The sequence below is a fragment of the Bos javanicus genome, chromosome 19 (genome assembly GCF_032452875.1).
Source record: "Bos javanicus breed banteng chromosome 19, ARS-OSU_banteng_1.0, whole genome shotgun sequence".
In the NCBI taxonomy this organism is placed as follows: Eukaryota; Metazoa; Chordata; class Mammalia; order Artiodactyla; family Bovidae; genus Bos; species Bos javanicus.
The window spans coordinates 6,438,427-6,461,260 of NC_083886.1; the positions used below are offsets into that span (position 1 = coordinate 6,438,427).

Consider the following 22,834-nt stretch of genomic DNA (forward strand, 5'->3'; position numbering starts at 1 on the left):
GGGTGACAATATACAAATATATGAAATACAGATAATTTAAAATCAAAAGTGAAATTTTGTCTTGATCTCCTTTATCCTCCTTCCTCACTATTCCATTATGATACTCCCATCTTTAAGTTTACTACAGAAAAGTACTTATATCTTAAGTGTTAACTCTAAAATATTACTGTCTGAACCACCCTTGTGTACTCAGCAGCCACATCAAGAAACACAGGGTTAAAGAAACTGCTGGGACCCTGATGTCTCCACCCCCGTGTTCCTTTCTAGTTTTCTAGTGCTAACCCTCCCCACCCCATGTCAAGATAACAAACCCTACTCTTTGGCCCTCTAACAACATAGATCTCTTTTGCTATTTTTGTGCTTTATCTAAAAAGAAGTTGTGAAGTCTGTTAACTTCGTAAGTCATTTGTTCTATAAAACTTTGATATTTTTATTGTCAAATCTTTCAGTCTTTTCTTTATGGATATTTTATTTTGGTATATTATTAAGGAAGATCTTTTCATTTTATAGTGTGTATATATATATATATATAGCATACTCTTTATAAATAATTTTTGCTTATGCATGAGGTTGGGCCTCAAATGAATAACCACTTGCCCTTATTCCATCATCATTTATTCAATAACTATCCTTTTCCACTTTTGCAACTAATTTAAAATACAAATTTTAATATGTCCTAAATTTCATATGAATACCCAGATATTTCTAGACAAACCACTCTGTTCCATTGATTTATTTCTTTCTGCCAGTACAGTATTATCTTAATTACTCTAGCTTAATAGATCTAGGTTGATTGTTATCTGTTAGGTCAAGTCTTTCCTTCTTTTGCTAGCTTCTTGATTTTTATCTAACTACATGATCTTTAGAATCATTGTGCTATGGTAATGAAAATTCAGTTGGGACTTTCTGTTTTTAATTGGAATTTTATTGAATCTAGAGGATGGTTTGAGAGAAGCGAAATGGTTTATTTCTCCATTCATTTAGATCTTTGTTGATGTTTTGAAAAGAGGAAATTATAACTTGGCTCATAGTGGTCTTGAATATTTCTTGCTAAGTCAAATAGGTACACTATAGTTTTTGATGCTATTGAAACTGGGACTTTTTTTACCATTATATTTTCTAATTGATTAATATGGAGAAGGCAATGGAAAAATTGATTTTTGAATGGCTATTTTGTGTGATGCCACTTTATTGAACTCCCTCATTCCAGTTATTTTTCAGTTATTTATCTTGAGCTTTCTAGGTAGACATTTGAAGTTAATTACTTTTGTCTCTATCACAATTTTTTACTTTTTCTGAGTACTGTTAAATAAGAGCTACAAAACTGAGCAAGAACCTATTTCCGTGATATTTGAGCCATTGAACATTTTTAATTTTTGAAAAGAAGCTAGCATTATCTTACTTAATGAGCAGGTTTTACAGTTGGCCATTGAACTACATAGGTTTGTACTGTACAGGTCCACTGAATCACAGGTTTTTTTCAGTATTGTATACTATAGTACTACATAATCCAAGGTTGGTTAAATCGCTGGGTGCAAAACCACAGATGTGGAGGACCTACTGTAGAGTCATACTCAGATTTCCCACTATGTGAAGGATCATTGTCCCTAACCCCTCACATTGCTCATGGGTCAGCTGTCCATGGGTCACAGTTCCTCTGAAGAAATTTAAATAATAGAAACTTTCCTGTTCCTTAAAGGCTTGAAAATGCTTCATATGCCAAGTGATTGGGGCCTAGATCTTTCAGGAGAGGGGATGTTTCCCATAGAATGTCTTCTAAAGTGGCTTTATTCAAATGTTTGTTCTTTTCTTGGGTAATGTTGTTGATGTACATTTTCCTAGAAAAGATTTCCTTTCATCAAGATATTAAAATTTATTAAACATTAACATGGATTTTTTTCAGACTTTTAATCCTTACTTTTGATGATACTGCTTTTTATTTTATAGGTGTACTGCACAAGTTTTTTCTTTTTTTGGTTCCGTCACACAGCTTATGGGATCTCAGTTCCCAAATTAGGAATCAAACCCAGGCCTCTGCAGTGAAAGCAATGAATGCTAACCACTAGACCACCAGGGAACTCCCAACACAATTTTTACACAGTACTCACACCCACAGGTGTTTTTTTTTAATCTTTAAATGTTTGACTGTGGTGGGCCTTTGGGGCTGAGCATGGGCTTTCCCTAGTTGCAGTGAGCAGGGCTACTCTTTGTTGGGGTGGGTGGGCTTCTCACTGCAGAGCGCTGCCTCTAGGTGTATTGGCTTCAGGGGCTGCAGCAGAAGGGCTCAGTAGTTGCGGCTGTTGGCTCAGTAGTTGCGGCACACGGGCTTACTTGCCCCATGGCATGTAGGATCTTCCTAGACCAGGGCTTGAACCCATGTCTCCTGCATTGGCAGACAGATTCTTAACCACTGGACCAACAGGAATATCCCATATCCATAAGTTTTTATAGGTAATATTTTAATAATCACTCAACAGTATATAATTTTTCTGTTGTGGATATGTCTTTGACTCTTATTTTAAACTGTTTTAAACATTTTCTAGTGATATACTATAGTTCCCTTTTGGTTACTGGTTTCTAGTTTAATTTAGAGGGCCATATTCAGAGACACATTCAGAGACATATTTAATTCAGACATTCTATGTGGTGTTAATCCTTTGACCATGTACCCAGTATATATTTTATGGAATGTTTTCTGTTGTGTGAAAAGCACGTATGTTTTACAGTTGTTGGGTGCAGTGCTTTCTGTGTGTCAGGTCAAAGTTCAAATCATGTGGTTCAAATTTTCTATTTTCTTTTAAAATTTTCTCTTTCATTACTTATTGTTGTTTTTGTTGTTGCCTTTTATTGTATTGTCTGTTACTGAGAGAGAGATGTTTTAAAATTTCCTCCATTTGGCTCTGCTAATTTTTGCTTTGCATATCATGAGCCTTTATTATTATTTTTATTTTAGAATTGTATTCTGACAGGTTGTTGAATCTCTTCATCTTTAGAATGTTTCTTGCTTTAAAGCTACCTTAGTCTAATTGTGTAGTGGTTGGTTGTTTGGTTTGGTTTTCAATTATTATAAACATAGTTTTTAAAGTTATAATTAAACTGTATTATTATATTAGTTTCAGGTGTATAATATAGAGAATGAGTTTTATACATTATGAAATGATAGCAACAATAAAACCAGTTACTACCCATCACAGTAAATGTTGTTACAATGTTATTGACCGTATTCTCTATGTATACATTACGTCCCTGTGACTTATTCATTTAATATATTTGGAACTTTGTATGTCTTAATGCCCTTCACCTATTTCACATCCATCCCCACCTGTCTCCCCTCTGGCACCCACCTGTTTGCTTTGTGTATGTATAGTCAGTTTCTGTTTTATTTTGTTCCTTTTGTTTTTTAGGTTCGACATGTAAATGAGGTCATATGGTATTTGGTTTTTTCTGAGTTATTTCACTTGGTGTAATATCCTTCATGTTCATCCATGTTGCCACAAATAGCAAGATTCCTTCTTTTCATGGCTGAGTAATAATGTATATATAAAACATTATATATATGCATGTGTGTGTGTTTATATATATGTACCACGTCTTTATTTGTTCATCCATTGACAGATGCTTAGACTGTTTCCATATCTTGGCTTTTGTAAATAGTACTGTGACATGATAGGTGTACATATATCTTTTTCAAGTAGTGTTTTATTTTTCTTCAGATAAATACCCAGAAGCAGAATTACTGGGTTGTATGGTAGTTCTCTTTTCAGTGTTTAAACATTATTTATTTTTTTTGGCTGTGCTGGATCTTTGTTGCTGTGTGCAGGCTTTCTCTAACTGTGGTGAGCGGGGCCTGCTCTGGTTGCAGTGCCAAGCTTCTCACTGTGGCGGCTTCTCCTGTTGCAGATCCCAGTGCTGGAGCACCCAGGCTTCCGTAGTCGCAGCGCGTGCGGTTCAGTAGTTGTGGTGCCCAGGCTCCAGAGCACGCAAGCTTCCGTAGCTGTGCACCTGCGCGCTGGAGCTCAGGCTCAGTGGTTACAGTGCATGGGCTTAGTTGCCCTGTGGCATAAAGAATCTTCCTGTACTGGGGATTGAACCTGTGTCCCCTGAATTGGCAGGCAGACTCCCAACCATTGGACCACTAGGGAAGTCCTCTTTTCAGTTTTTTGAGGAAGCTCCATACTGATTTCCAAAGTGGTTGCAACAGTTTACAATCCCACTGACAAGTGTGAGAGTTTTCCTTTACATCCTTACCAACACTTGTTGTTTATTGTCTTTTTAATAATAAGCTTATGATATTTGCGGAGAAGGCAATGGCACCCCACTCCAGTACATTTGCCTGGAAAATCCCATGGATGGAGGAGCCTGGTGGGCTGCAGTCCATGGGGTGGCTAAGAGTCGGACACGACTGAGCGACTTCACTTTCTCTTTTCAGTTTCATGCATTGGAGAAGGAAATGGCAACCCACTCCAGTGTTCTTGCCTAGAGAATCCCAGGGACGGGGGAGCCTGGTGTGCTGCCATCTCTGGGGTCACACAGAGTCAGACACGACTGAAGTGACTTACCATAGCATAGCATATGATATGTGTGAGGCGGTTATCTCAGTGTGGTTTTAATTTACATTTCCTTGATGATTAGTAATGTTTAGCACCTTTCAAGTTCCTGATAGCTGTCAGTATATCTTCTTTGGAAAATGTCTGTTCACATCCCCTGCCCATTTTTAATTGAGGTTTTTGTTCTTTGATAATGTGTTGTATGAGTTCTTTTTGTATTTTTAATATCAACCCCCTTATTGTATATATCATTTGCAAATAACATCTCTCATTCAGTACGTTGCATTTTCATTTCATTGGTGTTTTCATTTGCTGTACAAAAGCTTTTTAGTTTGATTTATTCCCATTTGTTTATTTTTGCTTTTGTTGCCCTTGCTTGAAGAGAGATACAAAAAAAAAAATAAAATGGTAAGGTTGATGTCAAAGAGTATACTGCCAATGTTTCCTTCTAGGAGATTTATAGTTTCAGGTCTTACAGTTTTTAAGTCTTAAATTCACTTTGTGTTTCATTTTGTATATGGTGTAAGAAAGTAGTCCAGTTCATTCTTTTGCATGTAGCTGTCCAATTTACCAGCACCACTTATTAAAGAGACTCTCTTCTCCATTGTGTGTTCTTGCCTCTTATGTTTTAGATGAATTGACTCTGTAAGTGTGGGTTTATTTCTGGGCTGTTGATTCTGTTCCTTTGACCTATGTATCTGTTTTTGTGTCAGTACCAAACTATTTTGATTACTGTAGCTTTGTAGTGTATGTTCATGTTTTGGACTGTGAAACCTCCAACTTTGTAATTATTTTTCTCAAGATTGCTTTGAATGGACTGATCACTAGAAGGGAAATAGAATATGTAATTTAAAAAAAGAAAAGCTTCCCTACAAACAAAAGTCCAGGAGCAGATGGCTTCACAGGTGAATTCTACCAGACATACAAAGAACTTTTACCAATCCTGCTCAAACTCTTTCAAAAGACTGAAGATAAAGGAACACTCCCGAAGACATTCTATGAAGTCATTATCCTGATATGAAAACCAGACAAAATTACCACCAAAAAGAAAATTATAGGCAATATCTTTGATAAATATAGATGCATAACCTCTCAGCAAAATATTACCAAGCTGAATCCAACAGTACATAAAAAGGATCATATACCATGACCAAGTGGGTTTCACTCCAAGTTCACAAGGATGGTTCAACGTGCACAAATCAATCAGTGTGATATACCACATCAAGAAAAGAAGTAAAAAACCACATGATCATCTCAACAGATGAAGAAAAAGCATCTGACAAAATTCAACATTCATTCATGATAAAAACCCTTACCAAACTGGATGTAGAAGAAACATATCTCAATGTAATAAAAGCTGTGACAAACCCACAGCCAATAGAATATTCAGTGGTAAAAAGCTGAAGACCTTATCACTAAAATCTAGGACAAGGATGGCAATTCTCACCACTTCTTTTCTACATAGTATTAGAAGTCCTAGCACAGCAATCAGATAAAAGATATCCAGATTGGAAGGAAAGAGATAAAGTTCTCATTATTTGCAGATGATAAGATACTATATATAGAAAACCCTAAAGACTCCCCATAAAAACTGCTAGATCTGATAAATGAATTCCGCAAGGCAACAGGGTGCAAGATTAGCATTTAAAAATAGGTTGTATTTCTTTACACTAACAATGAAATATTAGAAAAGGAATGTAAAAAAGCAATAACTTTTAAAATCACACCAAAAAAATGATGCTTAGAAATGAACCTGAATGAGGAGGTGAAAACTTATATAACTATAAACATTAATAAAGGTAATTTAAGATGATTCAAAAAAATGCAAAGATATTATATGCTCTTGGATTGGAAGAATTAATATTAAAATGATTATACTACTCAAAGCAATGTACAGATTTAACCTGATCCCCATCGAATTACCCATGACATTTTTCTCAGAACTGGGAAAAAAAAATCCTAAAATATGTCTGAAACTATAGAATTGACACGAAACCCAGAATTGCCAACCAATTCTGAGGAAAAAGAACAAAACAGGAGGCATAACCTCCAAGATAGATACAATAATCAAAACAACATATATTGGCACAAAAACAGATACAAAGATCAATGGAAAAGAATAGAGAGCCCAGAAATAAACCCATATAACTATGGTCAATTAATCTTTGACAAAGAAAGATAGAATATGATAGGAAAAAAGACTTATATATATGACAAGACACCATGGAACTCCTAGAAGAGAACATTGGCAAAGTATGCTTTGACATAAATTGTACCAGTGTTTTTTTTAAGTCAGCTTCCCAAGGTAGTAGAAATAAAAACAAAAATAAACAAATTAGGACCTAATCAAGCTTACAAGCTTTTACACACCAAAGTAAACCCATAAACAAAACAAAGAGACAATCTATGAAATAGGGGACAATATTTACAAACATTGCAACCAACAAGGGCTTAATTTCCAAAACATAGAAATAGGTCATAAAACTCAACAACAACAAACAGATAATCCAATTGAAAATGGACAAAAGACCCAAATAGACATTTCTCCAAAGACATACAGTTGGCCAATAGGCCCACGACAAGATGTTCAACATCATCAATTATTAGAGAAATGCAAATCAAACTACTATACTTCACACCAATCAGAACAGCCATCATTAAAAAGTCTATAATAACAAATGCTAGAGAGGGTGTGGAGAAAAGGGAACTCCTACACTTTGGTGGGAATGTAAGTTGGTGTAACCACTGTGGAAAACAGTATGGAAGTTCCTCAGAAAACTGAAAATAGAATTACCATGTGATCCAGCAATCCTGCTGTTAGACATATTAGCCAAACAATACATGTACCTTCATAGCAGCACTATTTACAGTGGCCAAGACACAGAAACAACATAATTGTCCATCAACAGATGAATGGATAAAGAAGATATAGTACATATGTACAATGGAATACTGCTGCTGCTGCTGCTAAGTCGCTTCAGTCGTGTCCGACTCTGTGCAACCCCATAGACAGGCAGCCCACCAGGCGCCCCCGTCCCTGGGATTCTCCAGGCAAGAACACTGGAGTGGGTTGCCATTTCCTTCTCCAATGCATGAAAGTGAAAAGAGAAAGTGAAGTCGCTCAGTCATGTCCGACTCTTCACAACCCCATGGACTGCAGCCTACCAGGCTCCTCTGTCCATGGGATTTTCCAGGCAAGAGTACTGGAGTGGGTTGCCATGGCCTTCTCTGACAATGGAATACTACTCAGCCATAAAAAATGGAAGTAGTGCTGTTTGCAGCAACATGGATACACTTAGAGATTATCATACAAAGTGAAGTAACTCAGAAAGAGAAAGACAAATGCCATATGGTATCATTTTTATGTATTGAAGGTGAAGGTGAAGGTGAAGTCGCTCAGTCATGTCCAACTCTTTGCGACTCCATGGACTGTAGCCTACCAGGCTTCTCTGTCCATGGGATTCTCCAGGCAAGAATACTGGAGTGGGTTGCCATTTCCTTCTCCAGGAGATCTTCCTGACCCAGGAATTGAACCCGGGTCTCCTGCATTGTAGGCAGACGCTTTACCATCTGAGCCACCAGGGAAGTCCTTTTATGTATTAATAGAATCTAAAATATGACGCAAATGAACCTATCTACAAAGTAGAAACAGACTCACGGGCAGAGAACAGACTTGTGGTTGCCAAAGACTGAAGTCAGGGGAGGACTGGACTGAGATTTTGTGGTTTGTAGATGCAAACTGTTATACTCAGACTTTTAACATCTTTCCTGTCTCTTTTAACTCTTATTTCTCTTCCATATTGCCCTAGAATGTCACCCCGATATGTTATAGTATCAAGGTTAAAAATCTTTCCTTAGTTACCCTATCATTTTGCTACCCCGAAATTTAAATAAATTCAAATGTATTTGTTTTAACTTGCTATGTTCATAAACTCTTACATATTAAAATTTTCTTCTGAATTGGTTAATCATTATACTATTGATACACAGTCAAAAATTTAAGTTTTATATGTGAATTTTGATAAAATTTTTAAAGGTAATATTTTAAATGTAAATTCACATTTCAATGGGTTGGAAGGATTATTTGCAATCCAGTTCTGTCATTTATAAGATTTCCATATATGCCTGGGCCTTTCTAGACTGTTTATTCTACTGGTTGACTTGACTTCATAAGTCTTAATATATTTTCCCACCTTGTTGTTCTTTTCAGATATTACTTTGGGTATCTTATCCATATAAATTTTAGCCAGAATCTTGCTACTTTGAACTTACAGATTATTTTGGGAAAAATCGACATCTTTATAAGTTTAAATCTATCTGTGAACATGTTTTGGCCTCTTATTCATCTATATCTTCTCAATGGCGTATAATAATACACTTGTATTTTTTTCCAATACAAGCCTTATTAATCTCTGTTAGATTTATTTCCAGATACCTCACACTTTTTTGCCATTATAAACAGTAGGGGTTTTTCAAAGACTGTTTATTTTAGAGCAGGTTTCGGTTCACTGCAAAATTAAGGGGAACATACAGAGATTTCCTAAATACCCTCACCTCTATACATGCCTAGCCTTGTCTGTTGTTGCCCTCCCCTTCAGAGTGACACATTTGTTATAATTGACGAGCCTACATTGATAATCACCCAAAGTTTGTAGTTTACACTATGGTTTACTCTTGGTGTATACATTCTGTGTTAGGTTAGGACAAATGTATAGAGACATACATCAATCATTATGGTATCATACAGAATATTTTTATTACATAAAAGATTCTCTGTGTACTGCATATCATGTCTCCACAGCCTTACCCTGCCCCCATCCAAATCCATCACAACCACTGATCCTTTTATTGTCTCCATAGTTTTGCCCTTTCTAGGGTGTCGTATACTTAGAATCATACAGTATATAGCCTTTTCAGATTGGCTTCTTTCAGGCAATAATATGCACTTAATGTTTCTCCATGTCTTTTCATAGCTCTTATCTGGATGGTTATTTATCCATTTACCTACTGAAGAACATCTCAATTGCTCCAAGTTTGGATAGTTATGAATAAAACCTCTGTAAATGTCCATGTGCACGTTTTTGTGTGGACATAATTTTTCAATTTCTTTGCGTAAATACCAAGAAACTTAATCGATGGACCGTATGTTAAAAGGATGTTTAATTTTGCAAGAAGCTGCCAACTCGCTTCCAAAGTGGCTGTACTGACTTATTCTCATCAGCGATGAATGAGCATTCCCAAATACCTAGTGATTTGGGAACTCAGGAAATCACCCAGCTCTCCCTGAATTGAGGCACTGATTTGGCAAAACTGATTCTGCAGCCTTTAGAGTAGGAAGACTGAAGCAGTAAGAGCAGAGTTTCCCTTCCTCTCATCTAGGTGTTATGTTCTTACCTACTTATGTTCTTACCTACTTAGTGTGACAGCAGAACATTGTTTTCTAATTGCCAAACAGTAATAGAAGCTAACATACTCATTTCGATGAGGAAAGGCAGAGGTAACTGGGCTTACATAAGCCAAGTAGGGAATGAGCATGCAGAGCTTTCTTAGCAACTGCAAAGAAATACTTGGTCTCCAAATTAGTAATTTACTTCCTTTTTATCAATACTAATATGATTTTAGAGCAGATAAAAATGTATTCAGTATGAGGCATTTTGATAGCAAAAGCAAAGTGCTGATGGTAATTGTACAAGGCCTACATGCCAATAATTTCCTGTTTGTAGCTTCAGATCAAATATTGTGCAAGAGTCATTATATCAGTGTACAAGAATTCTTGTCAACACACAGAAGAGTCCCCATTAAATGTTGGCTTTCCTTTTTTTTTCACCTGAATCCACAAATCCACGATAAGAATCCATTTTTACTTCACCACACTCACATGTGTAACTGAAACAAAAATCTCAAAGCATTACTTAGCCTTTTTTACATCCTTGTGTTCTTATCTAATGCTCAATTCCAGTCCAGTAAATATTAGGTCTTATAATTTACTAATGAGTTATGCACCACCATTTGAAAATACCGTTAAAAATCAGTGCTTGTCGAGTAGCTTACCAGAAACAAATTCTAAAAATACTTTCAGTATTATTCCCAAGTTTTTTTGTTCTATTTTGTTTGTTTGTTTGTTTTAGTTAACACTATAGTGCCCCATATGAATATCAGTTGATCTGAGGTCAGGCTACTGACATTCTGTGAAGATGGGGAAATTCCAGTGTGCTCACCCCCTCAACCATGTCATCTTAAAGAAGAGAATCAGATTTGGTAATCCATCTGTTAAGAATGCTTATTTTTACCCATATGTTTCTCTGGTTTTTTGGCTTGTATTTTCCTTTATTTTTTAAAAATATTTTTACTGAAGCATAATGGATACAGTAATAAATAGAATCATACAATATGTACTCTTTTGTAACTAGCTTCATTTGCTGATCATCCTGTCTGACTCAAGATTTCTTGAAATGCTGTCTTTTAAGAAGGAATTGCTGAGTCTGTAAGTCCTGCTTTTGTTTAGTGGACAAAACCTTTTTGCTTTTGGAATAATATGGCATTTAGAACCAAAAATATAATTATCTTGCTGTGATTCTAGTCATCACTGCTATATTAAAAACTCACACAGTGCTACACCTGCTACTGGCACAAGATTACATCTAGAAAAGACAAGATTGGAGCCTCCATTTAGCAGTGTTCTAAACTTAGCGTCAGCAGATGATGGTCCATGATGATACGATGGGTTTACCACAGTAATCACGTATCATAAATAGGTTATATTAAAATCACAACTGGGGTCTTTGCTCAGTCAGTTAAGTGATTGTATTTTAACAAGGGAAATAGAATAGAGTGGGAAATATTAACGTAAACTGTGTATAATAAAAGTGATAATGTTTAGCTGATAATTGGGTCATGATATAAATGGTATTTCTCACTGTGTGTAACAGTAAGTACTTTATAGTCACTTCACTATACACTCATCTGTAAAAGATTACTTGTATATTAAACAGCTACAGCGTGTGGCATTGTTAGTTGCTCCGGCACAGGTTATAAGGTAAATAAAACTCAAGCCTATCCCTCAGGAAATTTAGGGTATAATGTAAGAAAATTCATGGATACAGATAAAGTTTAAAAATGCGTTGTGATAGGGCCATAGTAATAATAGAACTCAGAATACTCAGGGAAAATTCGTAATGGAGGTGGCATATGAGTGAGTTTTCATTTTTTGTTTTGGTGTTTTCTTGGCTATGCCACATGGCATGCTGGACAGGGGATCAAACTCAGGTCCCCTGTCGTGGAAGCATGGAGTCCTAACCACTGGGCTGCCAGGGAATTCCCTTGAGTGAGTTTTGAATCGTATAGGATTTTATCTGCTCAAGAGGTGATCAGAGTGATGATTATTAGCATGAAAAAATAAATGTGTATAATGTGATAGTAAGCAGAGAGTAATCTACTTCTTAAAAAAGATAGTTGAGTACATGCAGGTCAGAGAAAAAAGGAAGAATAAATATTAAACTTAGACACTGACTAGATGCTGAAGCTGAAACTCCAGTACTTTGGCCACCTGATGCAAAGAACTGACTCATCTGAAAAGACCCTGATTCTGGGAAAGATTGAAGGCGGAAGGAGAAGGGGATGACAGAGGATGAGATGGTTGGATGGCATCACTGACTCAGTGGACATGAGTTTGGGTAAACTCCGGGAGTTGGTGATGGACAGGGAGGCCTGGTGTGCTGCAGTCCATGGGGTCACAACAGGTCGGACATGACTGAGCAACTGAATTGACTGATTGTACCTGTTAAGTTGGTAACTATTAAGGAGAATAGTGATATGATCAAAGTGATATTTTAGAAATAGTAATCTTAAATAGTATTGTTTATCTTGGAAGGGGTTAAAGTGGTGGTTGGTAGTCTAGACATGGAACCAAAGAAGGACTGCAAGTATGGATGAATAAAGAGAGGTGAGAAGAATGAGAAAGGAATGGAGAGACAGATCTAAGACATTGACCAAAACAAGTATGCCATCAATGAGGCATGCGTTTGAATGTCAGAGCAAAGGAGAATGAGTTAAAGATAACCCCAAAGTTTTTTATTGGGGTGATTAATGATATACTGGTTCTTTTACTAGGAAGAAGGAATAAGAAGAGAAAGGTAGAGAAGATGATAGGCTGTGTTTTGGAAAGAGTAAGTTCATGATGCTGACTGGTATAAATAACCGAAAGGCAATAAGGAACTATACATCAGGAGAGGGATTTGCAGATTATGTGGAGGGTGATAGTTGTAATGGCATGGCAGTGAACGTTATCACTCAGGGACAGCTTGTAGAGAAGGTGGCAGAAAAGGACAGACTTTGGGGAACTTTTCTCCATTTAAGAAATAGAAATGAAATGAAGTCATTAGAAACAGCCTAAATATCCTGAGGGTAGATGAAATAGTAGAGTATCAAAATCCTAGGGAAGAGAAAGTTGCAAGGACACATGGCTTGAGCAATACTATGTGTGAGAAAGTGATTAACGAAAGTCGATGAGGGGCATATTTTTTCTCATAGCAGGTTGCTTGGTGACACTACAAGTAATTATTATTGAAATGTGGGGAGGGAGGAAAGATATGTAAACCAGATTATAAGAAATAAAAGGATTAGGCAGGGGAAAATAAGGGAATACACAGAAATTTTAAGGAAAGGAGGTAATTGGATGGGCTGGTTCATAATAGAAGGCTTTATCAATAAAATTAGACTGAAACAGAGGTTGTTGTTCTATTCTGTTTAAGATGAATTGAGGTTGTGAATGTGGCCAGTGCAATAGTAGCTATCCAGAATTGGCACAAGTCAAATAACTTAAAAATGATGATGATGGAACAATAGTGAAGGGAGAATTGAGGTGAGGCCCGCTGAGCGCAGTGCAGTGACTTTCTGTAGGGTCTTGTGATACTACATAGCAGACTTGAGAAAGCAGAGTAGAAATGATTCATAATGTTATTTACCAAGTATCACAGAGGTCAGGGGGCCCAAGGGTTGAAAATGATATCATGAGAACCAGGTAAGAGCTGGAGGTAGATTAGAAAATAGGTATCTATCTGGAATCATTGATGTTAAATAGCAACAGTTTATCTCATTTGATGCTGCTTGTTTCAGTTCAGTTCAGTCGCTCAGTCGTGTCCGACTCTTTGCGACCCCATGAATTGCAGCACGCCAGGCCTCCCTGTCCATCACCAACTCCTGGAGTTCACCCAGACTCACGTCCATCGAGTCAGTGATGCCATCCAGCCATCTCATCCTCTGTCGTCCCCTTCTCCTCCTGCCCCCAATCCCTCCCAGCATCAGAGTCTTTTCCAATGACTCAACTCTTCGCATGAGGTGGCCAAAGTACTGGAGTTTCAGTTTTAGCATCATTCCTGCCAAAGAAATCCCAGGGCTGATCTCCTTCAGAATGGACTGGTTGGATCTCCTTGCAGACCAAGGGACTCTCACGAGTCTTCTCCAACAGCACAGTTCAAAAGCATCAATTCTTCAATGCTCAGCCTTCTTCACAGTCCAACTCTCACATCCATACATGACCACAAGAAAAACCATAGCCTTGACTAGATGGACCTTTGTTGGCAAAGTAATGTCTCTGTTTTTGATTGAAGCATATTTGTTGTTACCCCAGATTATTTAATATTCTCTTTTATCTAATGAAACAACTCCAAAATAAGAAACTGAATCTTGTTATTAGAATGCAAAAGCCTAAGACTCATCAAAAGAGGATTTTTAAGTTAGCTCTCATAATTAGTATCTAATGTATAACTTTTCTCTCGTATTTTAATATTGACAGTTTCTCCCCTGTGATTGCTTTGTTGCTGTTGTTCAGTTGCTGAGTCATGTCCAACGCTTTGTGGCCCCACGAACTGCATCATACCAGGCTTCCGATCCTTCACTGTCTCCCAGAGTTTGTTCAAACTCATGTCCATGAATCCGTGATGCCATCCAACCATCTCATCCTCTGTCACCCCCTTCTCCTCTTGCTCTCAATCTTTCCCAGTATCAAGGTCTTTTCCAGTGAGTCGGCTCTTTGCATCAGGTGGCCAAAGTGTTGGAACTTCAGCTTCAGCATCAGTCCTTCCAATGAATATTCAGGACTGATTTCCTTTAGGATTGACTGGTTGGATCTCCTTCCTGTCCAAGGGACTCTCAAGAGTCTTCTCCAATACCACAGTTTGAAAGCATCAATTTTTTGGCCCTCAGCCTTCTTTATGGTCCAAGTCTCACATCTGTACATGACTGCTAGAAAAACGATAGCTTTGACTAGACCCGACTTTTGTTGGCAGAATGATCTCTGCTTTGTAATATGCTGTGTAGATTTGTCATAGCTTTTCTTTCAATGAACAAGTGTCTTTTAATGTCATGGCTTCAGTCACCATCTACAGTGATTTTGGAGCCCAAGAAAGTAAAATCTGTCACCGCTTCTACTTTTTCCTCATCTGTTTGCCATGAAGTGATGGGACCAGCACATTTGGAAAACTCAGCAGTGGCCACAGGACTGGGAAAGGTCCGTTTTCATTCCAATCCCAAAGAAAGGCAATGCCAAAGAATGCTCAAACTACCGCACAATTGCACTCATCTCACACGCTAGTAAAGTAATGCTCAAAATTCTCCAAGCCAGGCTTCAGCAACACGTGAACCATGAACTTCTAGATGTTCAAGCTGGTTTTAGAAAAGGCAGAGGAACCAGAGATCAAATTGCCAACATCCACTGGATCATCAAAAAAGCAAGAGAGTTCCAGAAAAACGTCTATTTCTGCTTTATTGACTATGCCAAACCCTTTGACTGTGTGGATCACAGTAAACTGGAAAATTCTGAAAGAGATGGGAATACCAGACCACCTGACTTGCCTCTTGAGAAACCTGTATGCAGATTAGGAAGCAACAGTTAGAACTGGACATGGAACAACAGACTGGTTCCAAATAGGAAAAGGAGTACGTCAAGGCTGTATATTGTCACCCTGCTTATTTAACTTCTATGCAGAGTACATCATGAGAAGCGCTGGGTTGGAAGAAGTACAAGCTGGAATCAAGATTGCCGGGAGAAATATCAATAACCTCAGATATGCAGATGACACCACCCTTATGGCAGAAAGTGAGGAAGAACTAAAGAGCCTCTTGATGAAAGTGAAAGAGGAGAGTGAAAAAGTTGGCTTAAAGGTCAACATTCAGAAAACTAAGATCATGGCATCTGGTCCCATCATTTCATGGCAAATAGATGGGGAAACATTGCACACAGTGGCTGACTGTTTTTCTGGGCTCCAAAAGCACTGCAGATGGTGAATGCAGCCATGAAATTAAAAGACGCTTACTCCTTGGAAGGAAAGTTATGACCAACCTAGACAGCATATTCAAAAGCAGAGACGTTACTTTGCCAACAAAGGTCCGTCTAGTCAAGGCTATGGTTTTTCCAGTAGTCATGTATGGATGTAAGAGTTGGACTATAAAGAAGGCTGAGTGCTGAAGAATTGAGGCTTTTGAACTGTGGTGTTGGAGGAGACTCTTGAGAGTCCCTTGGACTGCAAGGAGATCCAACCAGTCCATCCTAATGGAGATCAGTCCTGGGTGTTCATTGGAGGGACTGATGTTGAATCTGAAACTCCAGTACTTTGGCCACCTGATGAGAAGAGCTTTCTCATTTGAAAAGACCCTGATGCTGGGAAAGACTGAGGGCTGGAGGAGAAGGGGATGACAGAGGATGAGATGGTTGGATGGCATCACCAACTCAATGTACATGGGTTTGGGTGGACTCGGGGAGTTGTTGATGGATAGGGAGGTCTGGCATGCTGCAGTTCATGGGGTCGCAAAGAGTCAGACATTACTGAGCGACTGAACTGATGGGACCAGAGGCCATGATTTTCATTTTTTGAATGTTGAGTTTTAAGCCAGCTTTTCACTCTCGTCTCTCACCCTCTTTAAGAGGCTCTTTAGTTCCTCTTTGCTATTTGCCATTAGGGTGGTATTATCTGCATATCTGAGGTTATTGATACTTCTCCTGAGAGTCTTGATTCCAACTTGAGATTCATCCAGCCTGGCATTTGCATCATGTATTTTGCATATATGTTAAATAAGCAGTGTGGTGATACATAATCTTGACTTACTTCTTTCCCAATTTTGAACCAGTCCATTGTTCCATGTTCTGTTCTAACTCTTCCTTCTTATCTTGCATACAGATTTCTCAGGAGGCAGGTGATTCCTTAGAAACAGATGAAATGGAAAAGCTTAAACATGAAAGAAATAACGCCTTGGAAGAAGTGAAGACACTTAAGGTAATCTCCAATTTAGCTTCCTTATATTTTCTTTTGTATAAAGAAAAGAAAGAAAATTATCTTGTGTTGAATTCTGGAGTATCGAGACTTAGTTTTTGTTTTTTTTTAAGAATATCAATATCAAATAGCTTAGTATAGAATATTAATATCAAATTAATATTTATTTCCTTAGCTGACCTTTAGAGAGTAAATTTTTTAGCTCATATACTCATTATTTATATTTCACAGTGAGTGATTTCCTCAGCTGACCTTTAGAGAGTAAATTTTTTAGCTTACATACTCATTATTTGTATTTCACAGATTCGGTGTGAACAGTGTGATTTGTAATCATACCTTCTAATCTGACTACTTCTAACCCCCTTTTTTTTTTCACACTGGTGGGAAGAAAGGAGAGCCAATGAAGCAAGCCATGACAATTTTAGATCCTCAGATGTTCATTGGAAAATACATTTTCTCCTGTATTCATGTGAATGCTTCAGGGACATCTTGTTTTGCTAACATAATTTGAAATTAATGGATTGAGATTTAAGGGAAATAAAAACACAATATATTTCCCAAATATACTGTAAGATTTTGTTTCTCTATATATGTTTTAATTTTGTGTTTAGAATATTAAATTTGTATCTTAATTTTTATGGAAAGCCATTATATTTTTCAGGTCTTCAAGAAAAACAGTGTAACTATTTGTTTTCCACTAATTCATCATAGGAATATATTTAAACTTTTTTATGTGTTTATTTTTGGCTGTGCTGGGTCTGAATTGCTGCACAGACTTTCCTCTAGTTGCAGAGAGTGGGGGCGACTCTCTAGTTGCAGTACATGGCCTTTCGTGTGGTGACTTGGACAGCTGCAGAGCGCGGGCTCCAGGGCATGCGGGATTCAGTAGCTGTGGCACATGGGCCCAGCAGTTGTGGTGCCCACGTTCTAGAGCACAGGTTCAATAGTTGAACCTGTGCACAGGCTTTGTTTCTCCATGGCATGTAGGACTTTTCCTAGGTCACGTTTCGAAAGCCTGAGTTACCTGCATTGGCTGGCAGATTCTTTATCACTGAGCCACCAGGGAAGCCCCAAATTATTTTTAATTAGTTTTTAAATAACTGAAATTCTATTATTTGTTTCATTTTTATTGAGGTAAAATCTTTACACCAAATTAAAAAGAGAAAGAAATTTCCTTGCTACCTTAGTCTTTAAATTCTGACCTCTAGAGGAAGCTATTGTTTAACATATCTTATTTACCCTTTCAGAGACTTTCTCTGTGTACTCAACCATATGCTAAAAAATATGTGTATATATGCTTCTTTTAATTCCACAGAAATGTTTCATATATTATACACTTTTTTACAACTTATTTTCTTTTTTTCTCTTTGTTGTTAGCATTATATCTTGGATAACTTTTCAGGTTAATATATAAGAATCTACCTAATTCTTTTCAGTGCCTCTCCTATCCTCCAAAGGTTCTGTTCTAGATTATTTAACCAGTTCCCTATGATGAAATGAAAAAGATCTGAGAGCCTCAGAAAATTCTGATGAACCATAAGATTCAATGACTTACACAGAGTAAATTATATAAAAATGCTATCTTACCAGTATAACCAACACTACAGATGTTTTTTAAGAGAATAAGAAAAAACTACTGTCAATTATTAAAGCTAAATTTATATTTTTCATCTTAATTCTTGATCATGTCTAACTCTTTGTGACTGTAGTTTGCCAAGCTCCTGTGTCTGTGGAATTCTCCAGGCAAGAACAAAGGAGGTTGCCATTCCCTACTCCAAGGGATCTTCCTGACCCAGGGATCAAACCCGGGTCTTCTGCATTGCAGACAGATTATTTACTGTCTGAGCTACCACGGAAGCCCCAATGTTTATCATTGTTAAATTTAGTGATATATTTTTGTTTTTTACTGGAATATCAGTGGTAATAATTAGAATTTTAATTTAAAGATGTATTCATTTAACATTTAAACAAAGCTTTCCAGAGGAACTATTGAGTAAATCAGGATTTGTATTTAAAATTTACGAGATGTAACTGAACATACCCTACTGTGATAAAACCTGAAATCACAGGTAAAATATATTCTGTATAATTTCCTTCACCTGAAAACCTATCTATTGGCTGAGAGACATTTGCTTAAATACAGAAAACACTACACAGCAATAAATGTTTTGTGTGTGATAATAATCTTTGTACTTTGAGTTTTTCTGCTTGTATTATACCACATATACACAAAAAGCAGAGGTTGTTAAATGGATTTCACAGAATGTGTAGATGTCTGTCATCACTCCCCATTATCCTGTGACATCTCTGTTTATCATGTCTGATTTAAGGTACAAGTAGAAATGGAAACAAGAAAATTTGATGCCAATGGCTAATTTTTATTCTGCAAGAATGATTTTTAAAGGTTCCATGGGCTTTATTTAACTTAAAGGCTTTCTGCAGAGTTCACATTGCTACTGCTTTGCAAAGTTGAATGAAAATAGATATATTTTCCATTTACAGATGCGAAAAACTAGGACACCAAGAGTGAAGGTGACTTAGCAGAGCATAAAAGCCTAGGAGCCAGAAGTTTCTTGGCTCCTGTTCTGTGGCAGACTCGTTAGATTGCTATATTGTATTCATCTTCACGTACCTTCATTTCATCTCTTAGACAAGAATGAGCTCAAGTATAGCAGAAAGTAGATTGCTTCTTGTAAACATTCCAATGTTGCCATGAATGTTTACCACTCATTATAATCTTCTAGCAATTCCTCTGCTCAGGTTATAAGTAAAATGGCTCTTAAAGTATCTCTGATTTGATCAATAAAACGTGGATTTATGACATAACAAAATTGAACGTTTTAGCGTGTTATTCTCAATATCCTTAATTTTAAGTTCAAAGATTTTAATATTTGTTTGGGATGCCAATGTTATTCCACCTTAGTAACTATTATTTCATATTTTGATTACACTAGTTATATGTTCATTTTTATGGATAATCTTACAAAAATTAGCTAAATTGGGAACATTATGGTCAACTCTGTTTCATAGTCCTCTTTCGTATGTACGGTAAGAGGGACTTCTAAGTTACAATAGTCATGCTCTTCAATTTGCAAACTCTTTGACAGTGATAGCTATTATCTAGCATTTAGTTGACATTTATACATTTTGATCCTGATTGACTTATTTTGGACCTCAGATTTTTAGGTTTTTTAAAAAGTGGCTAGTAAGGAGTTTCCTGGTGGCCTAGTAGTTAGGAGTCCAGGCTTTCAGTGCCGTAGCCTGAATTCAATTTCTGGTCAGGAAATGAAGATCCTGCATGCTGCCTGGCACAGGAAAAAAATGTGACTAATTATAGTAACAGAAAATATGTTTACATCCCAATTATACTGTAAAGAGCTAATTACTTTTAAATGGCATGTAAAAGGCAGAAAAGTGACTGGGAGCTACAAATCCAGATTCTAGAAACTGGATGTTTGAGGAATTTGTAAGCCTTGAAACAAAGCCCTAAAAGTCATGCTCATTGATGCCGTCTTAACAGGTTGTTAATTCAGTGGCTTTTTAATACAGGAAAAATTGTTTGAATCGGAAAGGCAGAGGAAGCAATTGACAGAAGAACTCCAGAATGTGAAACAAGTAAGTGCATACATTGTTTATTTGTGTCTTGTGGATGTGTGTATAGACAAATGAGGTATAAGTGCAATGCATTGATATGTGTAATATCTGAGAGCCTACAGATACAAACAGCATAGCATAGTGTACTGCTGCTTTCAGAGTTGGGGATCTGTGGACTAAAACGATCAGTCTCATTGCTTTTCTACCCTTTTTTTCTTTCTCTTCTATTTTTCCTTTTTCTTTTCTTCTGTTACTCATATTCATTTTATTAAAAGTAAAAGCAAATCAAGGGGGGGGGGAAAAAACTTCCAAGCCAGAGCATTTTTAAATTTTTTTTAGTAATAAAAAGTAAAAATTTATTTTCACTCTTTATCATTCTTCGAAGAATTTTAAGTAACTTACAGCGAAACAAATGCAATGATATCATGAAATAGAGATACCAGTAACAAATAAAAGGTTAATAAGAGTAGAAAGTTAAGAGGACATTGCTATAGAACAGTGGCAGTCACCTGATTTTGAATCTCCCCAATATTATCCTCCCAGAAAACATAACATTTACAGAGCACATAAAACCATACAGGAACCCACACCTTTTTTTTTTTTTTTGGATACATCATGCATGGCTTCTGGGATCTTAGTTCCTCGACTGGGAATTGATACTGGGCCCACGGCAGTAAAAGCACTGAGTCCTAACCCCTGGACTGCCAGACAATTCCCAGGACCTCTACCTTAAATGTGGCTATTGGATAGAGAGCACCAGAACCTTCACGGCACATATAAATAGAGTTCAAAATTCCAACAAACTGTTGCAACTTGCCTGCCACTGAAACGTGAAAGCAGGGGAGGCTTAAAAACTCTGAAAAGAGTAAGGAGAACAGAGTAATCAGACAAAGTACTGAAAGTAAGATCGCCTCCAGAAAGAGAAAAATGCAACTATTAATGACAAAATACTAAACAGTGGCCAGGATTTGGTGGTTCTCAGAACTTGAGGAAGTATGTGCAACCAGAAGCAGCAGCGTTCTAGAATCATTGTTTGGAGAAAAGAATCAAATAAATAGAGAAGGGGTGGTATCCCTTGGAGGCTAAGAAATAATGAGAAAAAAGGAAATAAGAGGGGGAAATTAAGGGTCTTGCAGAAATGAAAGAGAAACAAGACATACCAAGCCTCCTCCATGTACCCTCCACCATGACCATCAACAACATGATCCATAAAAAGAAACTGCACAGAAGAGGGTGCTGTTGAACTAAGAACTCTTTCTGTGAAAGAAAAAGGAATTGGAAAAAAACAAAAAATCTGTCCTTGTCATTACAAAACAACTGTAAATATCAGACAATATGAATTAAAGCTTTATTCCTGATGAAAATACCGCAGAACAATTCAACCTTAAAACTGTAACACAGAATAACTCAAAATAAGGAATTAAAAACAAAGACTTAGAAAATGACAAAAAAACAGGGATAAATGAAATGAGAGTTGATAAAACCTGGGAAAGAAAGGGAAGAAAAAGACAAAATGATGCTAGAAATGAAAACTATATTACAGGTTACCCAAGGAAGAATATAATCAAATGAAAAGGTATCAAAGTAAACCAGAAAAATAAGAATGAAGTAAGTAAAGGATTTTCATGAGGAAGTAAATCAAAACAACTGAACAGCACTAATATTTTGAACTATAATCCAAGAACACTTTCAGAAGTAAAAGATGACCTGGAACTATTATTGGGTGGTGGGGAAAGGTCGGTTTAGGGTACATCGAGGCAGGCTTTAAAGATGGAGGGGAAGTGCGTGGTCCCTCCAAATGAGAGGTCAGATAACGCGCAAAGGTGATAGAGTGAGACCAGCACCAGCCTCCTGATGCAGCATACAAAGTAAGGCATTTGCGGGGCGGCATCTTCATGAAACGAAAGGATGTGTGAATCAAGAATACTGTATCCCACCAAGTCGACTTTTAGATATCAAGTCAACAGTTACAAATGTGCCAGTATTCAGGAAATAATATATGCATATAGTATTCCTGAAGAATCTGGTAGAGGTGAGTTTTCCCCAGCCAAAAAATGACTGGGGTAACTTTGGCAAGAATTTCCAAACAATGAGCATTTCCTATATGTTACTGTATAGCCAAGCCCAAAAAGAAAGATGCCGTTTTGCAATTTTTTTTTTTTTTTAATGAGAGGATGAGGGAGAATAAAAGGGGAAAACAGCATAAGATCATTCTGTAGTATAATGGTCAGTGAATATCACTTCAAACTGACAGCAAACAATAAAAAGATTAGGTAAAGACTGAGCAAATTTTTGGATTTTGTAGAATGAAAATATGGATCTTCCAATTACCAAAAGAAATCCTTTTTAAAAAAAGCAAAAATGTCAAAATGCAGTAACTATATACAACAATTTCAACAGAAGGCAGTATAACAGAATAGAGACTGA

At 37.0% G+C, this 22,834-nt stretch overlaps 1 protein-coding gene and 1 non-coding gene across 9 annotated transcripts in view; one reads left to right on the forward strand and one right to left on the reverse strand.

Annotated features, from left to right (window-relative positions):
• The window catches only part of STXBP4 (syntaxin binding protein 4), a 254,199-nt gene that overhangs the window by 78,859 nt on the left and 152,506 nt on the right, over nt 1-22,834 (forward strand). For all 8 annotated transcript variants that reach the window (XR_009731174.1, XM_061389991.1, XM_061389993.1 and 5 more), the window contains 2 exons: nt 16,721-16,816; nt 20,363-20,428. Coding sequence is in view for 7 of the 8 variants with exons in the window: in XM_061389991.1 (XP_061245975.1) it covers nt 16,721-16,816; nt 20,363-20,428 (162 nt within the window). In the remaining variant the exon portion in view is untranslated. The remainder of the gene's footprint in view (nt 1-16,720; nt 16,817-20,362; nt 20,429-22,834) is intronic.
• TRNAC-ACA (transfer RNA cysteine (anticodon ACA)) lies at nt 8,060-8,132 on the reverse strand. The gene has a single exon. It is a non-coding gene; the product is annotated as a tRNA-Cys (tRNA).